At 35.7% G+C, this 8,491-nt stretch overlaps 1 protein-coding gene across 1 annotated transcript; it reads left to right on the forward strand.

The window, feature by feature from the left end:
- The first annotated feature begins 2,448 nt into the window (after positions 1–2,448).
- LOC111896981 (pyruvate kinase, cytosolic isozyme) lies at positions 2,449–6,037 on the forward strand. The gene is made up of 3 exons (XM_023892956.3): positions 2,449–2,858; positions 4,311–4,772; positions 4,983–6,037. Exons 1-3 carry the CDS (start codon positions 2,607–2,609, stop codon positions 5,793–5,795), a joined length of 1,527 nt encoding a protein of 508 aa, XP_023748724.1. The 5' UTR covers positions 2,449–2,606; the 3' UTR covers positions 5,796–6,037.
- Positions 6,038–8,491: the final 2,454 nt, after the last annotated feature.

An 8,491-nucleotide genomic window follows, 5' to 3' on the forward strand; every position in this document is an offset into this window, starting at 1 on the left:
CTTGCATGAGGTTTTTTCGGCTTGAATCATAATGTATGAACGTAGGAACTTAAATAGCATTGCAGTTTGAATTTCACTAAAAGTAATGTTGCAAGGTTACATAGAGGAAATTGTCTTGTACAAGGATCACCATCTTAAGCCTAATTTTCTAGTTGTGACAAATTGCTACCTTTGACCTCCCAATCGATCTCCAACGAATATGGATCGAAATGAGCTCTTAACAGGTTAAAACCTATGTTCTTGCCTTGAAATCGTGTCATGGTGGGGTCTCCACCACGCTGTGGTGACCATTTGACTTCGGTCAATGGCTACCAACTTATGCCACAACGTCCTGGCGATCTGCTTACCGCGTTGTGGTACCTGGAGATCAGTAAAGTGCATTGTTGATTCCATTCCAGCTTTGGGGACAACTTTTCCCCCCAACTTATAACGTGCATAACATATTCGTTCTATACTTGTTTTCTATGATATATATATATATATATATATATATATATATATATATATATATATATATATATATATATATATATATATATATATATCTACGCAAAAGCGGGAACATAATCTACAACTCTGTTAAGTCTTTTCTCATTGAATTAATACATGTCTTAATATATTAAGTCACAAACTTGGCCTAAAAACCATAAAAATACTCATTTTTACCCATTTCGCTAAAATGCATCTTCTCATGCATTCTTTTTCTTGAACTTACTCATCTTACCTCTCATAAGTGACTTAAACTCGTCTTGGCCATTTTCATGAAGTCACAACTTTATAAACTTGCTAAATTCTCATTAATGACCATTTTGTCCTTTTGGTCAATATTTGACAAAAACCAAATCTCTTATTTTCATGTTCTTATAGTTTCACTCACGGTCGATATGACTCATTATTGTTCATTTATTAATAAGGATCTCATACAACTATTTTTACTTTTATATTTTGATGATATTATACTGAGCACTTCATCTTCTGATCATTTGAGAATTATCTCAACTATGCTGGGCACTCAGTTTTCCATGATAGCACTTAGGGAGCTTAACTACTTCTTTGGTACCACTTACATTCGAGATCATCACAAAATGTTTTTATCGCAAAGAAAGTATGCCTTGGAAAGTTTGAAGAGATCCAACATGCTTAACTTCAATCCTGATCGTACCATCATACCTATTGATACATGCACAAAACTCCATAGTTTTGGCCTACATATTGATGTTTTGTCTTTATGTCACAACCTTGTAGGTGTTCTTTAATATCAAACTTTTACTCAATCGAATATTGCCTATGCAGTTCATCAAGCTTGCCTTTACATGTACAAACCTCATGAGGCACATTTTAGATTACTATGGTGCTGACTAGGTAGGTTTTCCGACCAATTGTCGATCCACGCCCGTTTATTGTGTTTTTATTGGTTAAAGTTTATTGTCCATGTCACCAAATGCAAGGCATCATCTCTCGATCTAGTGCTGAAATTGAGAACCGAGACGTTGTCAACATCGTTGTTGAAACGTGTTGGATTTGTAACCCACTTATGCTATAATTGTGTGTTGTTATAATGTTAGTGTTGCTTATCTCTTCAAAAACGTGTTTCAACATCAACATAAAGAACACATTGAGATTGACTTACACTTTGTTCGAGTTAAAGTTGCATTAGGACAAATTTGAGTGCTTTATGAACCATCATAGTCCCAATATGTTGATATTTACTAAAGGGTTACCTTCACCTCTATTTCTTGACTTTTAGTGTAGTTCAAACATTCGGCAGGAGCCTTCCCTTCCAACTGGAGGGATGTTAGTATACGGATGTTAGCATACTGTTAGTATATTTCGGGCATCTGTGTTTGTTGTTATCATTGAGAAGTTGTTGGGTTTGGAAGTTTTGTTGTTGTGAAAATTGTATTTGTAAGTATTGCGGTATGTGTAGTATAGGAAAAAAGAAAGGTATGAAAAAAATTATAGTAAAATGGTAATATTTATAGAAAGAAAAATGGTTTTACTTAATTTTTTTTTCTAATTTTTAGCCATCGTCCTTGGAAACTCACCCATATTTTCTACTTGACCGTTGCATTCCATGGTATATAGTATATACCACAACGGACCACAAACGTTGCACAATGACACCCTTCGGGTGGTCTGCAAGACCATAGCTTGGACCTGGCCATGAGACCTCTTTGTGCCCCATATACCCCCCATGACCTAATTTCATTGCCATACATGAGTGTTCTATCAAATAATTAAAACATAAAATGCTACAAATATTAGGTTGTAGTAGCTAATGATTGACACTTTACGAATTAGGGCAAAAGCTCTTCTTAATTACAAAGACAAGAAGGGAACCAAAAAGGTAAAAGATTTCGGTTGGGTCGATCACATCGTGGCATGAATCATCAAGCATGTGCCATTATTCATGAATAAACTAACTCTAGATACCCACCATCGACCCCATGGCTTTCATTCACTTTCACATCACTTTCATTTCGTCAGTCTCCACAAAACTTCCTTTATCTCCCATCCAAAAATCAGAGCTTTTTCATCTCAAATTTCCATTTGAGAACAGATCAGTCAACTTGATTTAATCTGATACCGATTAGATCGTAGCAAACATGGACCAGATGAAGACCGATCAGAGTCTGCAAGAAATTGGCGTGAGGAGGCCGAGAACTAAGATCGTTTGCACTTTGGGACCCGCTTCTAGATCTGTTACTATGGTCGAGAAACTGTTGAAAGCTGGAATGAACGTAGCTCGATTCAACTTCTCACATGGATCTTATGAGTATCATCAGGAAACGCTTGATAATCTCCAAACTGCCATGGATAACACCGGTATTCTCTGTGCAGTTATGCTCGATACCAAAGTACGTAATCTCTATTCTCTACTAGATCTCCACTAATCGATCGATTGTTTGCAATCTGTTTTTTGCATCATCTACACAGCAATGTCTAATTCTTCTAAGTGTTTATACATCTGATACAGATTTAATTTTGACTTCGGTGGTAAAATTGACTACTTCTGAATTCTGATATTGATTCGATCACCATTTTGTGTTCATATTAAGTCTAATCTAGTCCCCAATTTTGTTGGGATGTTGACTTTTTCATTATCATTTGATGCTATGTTTCGTTAATTAGATCTAATTAGAGCTATAAGCTCGTCCTTGGTCATGGCTACGCGATTTGTTTTCCATTCAGCCATGGCATCGATTGATGTCTGAATCTAGCAAACTCTCTGTTTATTAAGAGAATTTGTCAGTTTGTGTTTCTTCTAATGGAAAGTATACACAATAATTGAAACAAATAATGGAAAGTATAGACAATAATTGAAATAAATAACTAATCTTTTAGATATTCATCTTTTTATTGCATAATTTAGTAAATTTAGAAAGATTTGTATATTTGGTACTTGAACTATGATAATTTTATATCAATCATTACACACTAGATCTAGTTGAGATGCAATCTGATAGATCTGAAAAGGAAATAATTCACATGTATGAATCTAATTATCATTAATTGATCTATAAATCATGTATCGACATATAACTAAAATAGGTTATTTACAAACGGGAAGAGAGTTTTTGCTTGGTTTTATGTCATTGAACTTGTTAAAATATAATATAAATCAATAATAATAATTTTAAATTTCAATTAAAAATTAACTAACAAATAGTTTAAAATCTTAATAATTAATTGAAGCCAATAGGAATCATTTAACTTATGTTATTTTAAAGTACTGTACAATTAAAATTATTATGTATTTTATCTATATAACTTTTAATTTAATTTTCAATCAATATAACAATTGATAAATGGCAATTAAAATTATTATGTATTTTATCTATATAACTTTTAATTTAATTTTCAATCGATATAACAATTGATAAATGGTGTACTGTATATAATGATTAAAAATATGTTGCTTATTAAACTAAAGTTATATAAAATGTGAAATGTTAATATGATAAAACCCATAAACTTTGTATAGTTGACTGAATTGGAATGACTTTACAAAAGTCGATTGTTCAATCATTAACAAAAGGAAAAAAAATATACATAGACAATAAACATAAAAAAAGAAAACATGCATACTTTTGAAAAATCCTCGTATGATCTAAAGGAGATTTTTTAAACATTTAACTTTTCAAAGATCCATCCACATGAACTTTTTGCAGAATGAACTTGTGCTATTAAAGTTCGAACATTGAGATGTTATGATCTATGAACACCCTTTTATGGACCACATACCTTACTTGAACAACTTTAAAATTTTTTCTAAATTCCATATGCTCATATTTTTATAATATTCTCAGGGTCCAGAGATTAGAACCGGTTTTTTAAAAGATGGAAAACCAATCCAACTAAAACAAGGCGAAGAAATCACAATCTCTACCGATTACGACATTAAAGGCGACAACACCATGATTTGCATGAGCTACAAAAAGTTGGCTTATGATGTAAAACCAGGAATGGTGATACTATGCGCAGACGGCACAATCTCGTTCTCTGTTCTTTCATGCGACACTGAAAAGGGTTTGGTTCGTTGTCGATGTGAGAATACTGCGGTTCTTGGCGAACGAAAAAATGTTAATCTTCCTGGAGTCATAGTTGACCTTCCAACTTTGACCGAGAAAGATAAAGAAGATATATTGACATGGGGTGTTCCTAACAAGATCGATATGATTGCTTTGTCTTTTGTTCGTAAAGGTTCGGATCTTATTGAGGTTCGAAAATTGTTGGGAGAGCATGCAAAGAACATCCTTCTTATGTCAAAGGTATAACAAATAACACTGTGTTTGACGTGGATTAAACTTATATAAGTGTATATCCTTGTAAAAATCATTTTGAACAATAAAAAAGTATTCACAGTATATTGTTTCAAACTTAGCATATATTTTTAATAGGATCTTATGCAATTTATTAGGATGTATTTATTAATTATATGTATTTTGAATGTTTTTTTTTTTTTTGAAACTTTGGTGTAGGTGGAGAATCAAGAAGGGGTGGCAAACTTTGATGAAATCCTAGCCAACTCCGACGCGTTTATGGTGGCGCGTGGAGATTTAGGAATGGAAATCCCGATCGAGAAAATATTCCTAGCACAAAAAGTCATGATTTACAAATGCAACCTCCAAGGAAAACCGGTAGTCACCGCCACTCAAATGCTCGAATCGATGATCAAATCCCCACGACCAACGCGAGCAGAAGCCACAGACGTCGCCAACGCCGTCCTCGACGGAACCGACTGTGTCATGCTCAGCGGCGAAACCGCCGCCGGAGCATACCCTGAAGTCGCCGTGAAAACCATGGCGAGAATCTGCATCGAAGCAGAAAACACAATCAATTACGCCGACGTCTTCAAACGAATCGCCGCAAACGCCCCAGTCCCGATGAGCCCACTCGAAAGCCTAGCGTCCGCCGCCGTTCGAACCGCTAACTCATCAAGAGCAACCCTAATTTTGGTTCTGACAAGAGGCGGAAGCACCGCGAAGCTGGTGGCGAAGTACCGGCCCGGGATGCCGATTTTGTCAGTGGTGGTGCCGGAAATTAAGACCGATACGTTTGACTGGTCGTGTAGCGATGAAACGCCGGCGAGGCATAGTCTGATTTTTAGAGGTTTGGTTCCGGTGTTATCTGCCGGATCGGCGAAAGCTTCTCATGCTGAATCGACGGAAGAAGCTTTGGATTTTGCTCTGCAACATGCGAAGGAGAAAGGGCTTTGTAAGGCGGGGGATGCGGTGGTGGCGTTACATCGCGTCGGAACGGCGTCTATTATCAAGATTGTGAACGTTAAGTGAAAAAGGTGAAATCGATTATGATTTATTTTCTGTATTTTTTTTTTTTTTGTATGATGTATATTTCAGTAAACTATTGTCGATGGTTGTGACATCGATAAAACTGCATTGTTTGTGTTTATGGGGATTTTTATGTAATTTGGCGCATAAAACTCAGTTGGCGAAATTTGGCCGACTGTTGTTGCCGAGTTGACTCGGTATGTAATGGAAATGACCAACAATCTATGAAGTTGTTAGAGAAATAATTGTGAGGATGTGGAAAGAAGATGCCAAGAGTTTTATATTCTGGCTTATGGAAAGGTGATAAACTTGTATCAATTCAAACTAAAAGTTGTGAAAGTAGTCAATTATCTACTACTCTGGAAACAAGAAGAAAAAGGAGAGTCAACAAAAAACCTGTTGAAATTGTAGAGGATCATATATGGAGAGGGCTTTTCCTCATGGATGCAAATCAATGGATAACGTACTTTCTCATGGTAAGTTTGAATAGTTGAAAAGCATCAAAGAATCTTGTATTTGTTGTATTTCAAACTTGACAAATCGATAATATGAAGATTAATATCGTGAAGTAATATACAATCGTTAATAATATCAAAGCAAAGAAACCGATAAAATATATAATCGTTAATAATATCAAAGCAAAGAAACCGATAAATAATATTAAGAATTAAAGACAAGATAGAAAAGTAAAATGTAGAAGGAGAGTATCTCGTTGTCAGATGAATTAAAGACGAGATAGAAAATGTAGATCCAACCTCAAGATAACATATTATTGTTAGTTGAAAGTTGCACATAATGACTCTTGTCCTTAAATGTCTTACATCGTTCCAAGGTTGTAAACATCAACATAAAACATAATGATTTAATGTCGATTATTGTTTTTTTCAAATAGTTGTGGAAGAACTAATAAACTCAAAGGAAATACTTGAAAATCCAGAAGAATGCAGAATTGTAGAGGGAGAGAATAGAACAGAGAGAAATCTCGGTTTTGGTGTGTGGAATACGGCTCCAAGAGAGATGTATTAATAGTCTTAAAAACCCCACAAAGACACCACGAAACACATAATTATCGCAGCGGTGGCCTAATTGCACCCTATATAATCTCCTCAAGCCCCATGGGCTAGTCTCCTTACCAGCCTCAATTGCCACTTAAACCTTAATTCGTCCCTTAAACCTTCTTGGTGGTGTTCTTGAGCCTTGAGTGGATTCTTGTGATTATTTTGCTCATTTCCAAAGGAAGATTTGAAGATTGAAGGTGCTTAGCTTAGAAGGAAGATCATAAATCCATAATCTCTCCACTTCTTGCAGTCTCTTTGAGGTATCAAGTTTGCATCTTGGCATGTGTATGATAAGATCTCTTCATGGCTAGTGTATTATGGTTTTGGTCTCCTTTTTGGGTCTTTGGATGAGTTGAGTTTCTTTAGGGCTTGTTCTTTCGGATATGGGTTTGTTTTGGTATCCTTGAGCATTAAGGTGCAAGCTTTATGTGAGGAATGGTGTCATGCATGCTTCAAGTCCCCTATTAAGTTCCTTTTTAGCTTAAGATCTTTATTTAGTCATATATGGACGTAAAGTTGGCAACTTTACATGATAACCCAGCTCAAGGAGGTCAGATCTATGTTTTGGGGACCTGTCTTTAAGGATTAAGTGCTTATTGGTTAAGTTGTTGAATCTCAAGCAAAAACGGCGTGTTTGCAAGCTAACACGGTGTGTTAGCTAGGGATTTCTCGATTATCTAGATGTTGGAAAAACACGGCATGTTAGGTCAACATGGACTGTTGACCTTGACCTTGACTTTTATAGTTGACCAGGGTTGACCATTGGGTATTTTGGGTTTGGGTTATCTTTTGGGCTTGATTGTTTGGGGCATTGTTGGGTCATCTGAGAACAAGGGATTAGGGAAAATTTAATGGACTTTAGGTTAAGGCCCATGTTAGCGTTTGGGCCCAATTTGGAAAATTATGCCATAAGTAGATCTTGGTTGATTATTTGGTTTGTGGGCTTTTGATTGTGAGTTTGGGCCTTAGTCTTCGACCAAACTAGGTGAGGGGTAAATGGTCTTTTTACCCCATATATGTGGATTATTGGTTTTGTTTTCGAACCCAATTGTTAATTGGGTGTTATTTGTTTGATAGCTCGAGGTTTCTAGCGGATCAGCAGTCAGAGATTTATTTATGGGTTCAGCTGTCGAGGTGAGTCTCCTCACTGTTCTATGGTCAAAGGCACCAATGTCAGCCCATTTGGTTTATGTATTATAGGAAGACCTGGGGTGACCCTTGGCATTTTGCATGAAAGACCAGAAGGTGGTTCCTGGCAAACTTTATGCAAGACTAGAGTATGAACTATGGCAATTAATTAGTTAAGTAGTGTTGATTGTATGCTAGTTGTCTTTGTGATGCTTGAATGGAAGACCACGAGGTGGCTCCTGACACTTGTTTGTAAGACCCAAGGTTTTGGCCCTCGATGTGGAAAGGAAGACCATGATACGGCTTGTAGCATAATGGAAAGATTGTGGTTGGCACATAGCACTTTTTATTGATTACTGGATATATATATATATATATATATATATATATATATATATATATATATATATATATATATATATATATATATATAAGAGTACAATGTCGTTCATGAAAGAATCTTCATTCTCATTCTTGTTTCATGTTGTTATATTCCATCCACCATTGGTCAAA

This window comes from Lactuca sativa, chromosome 1 (genome assembly GCF_002870075.4).
Source record: "Lactuca sativa cultivar Salinas chromosome 1, Lsat_Salinas_v11, whole genome shotgun sequence".
Taxonomy (NCBI): Eukaryota; Viridiplantae; Streptophyta; class Magnoliopsida; order Asterales; family Asteraceae; genus Lactuca; species Lactuca sativa.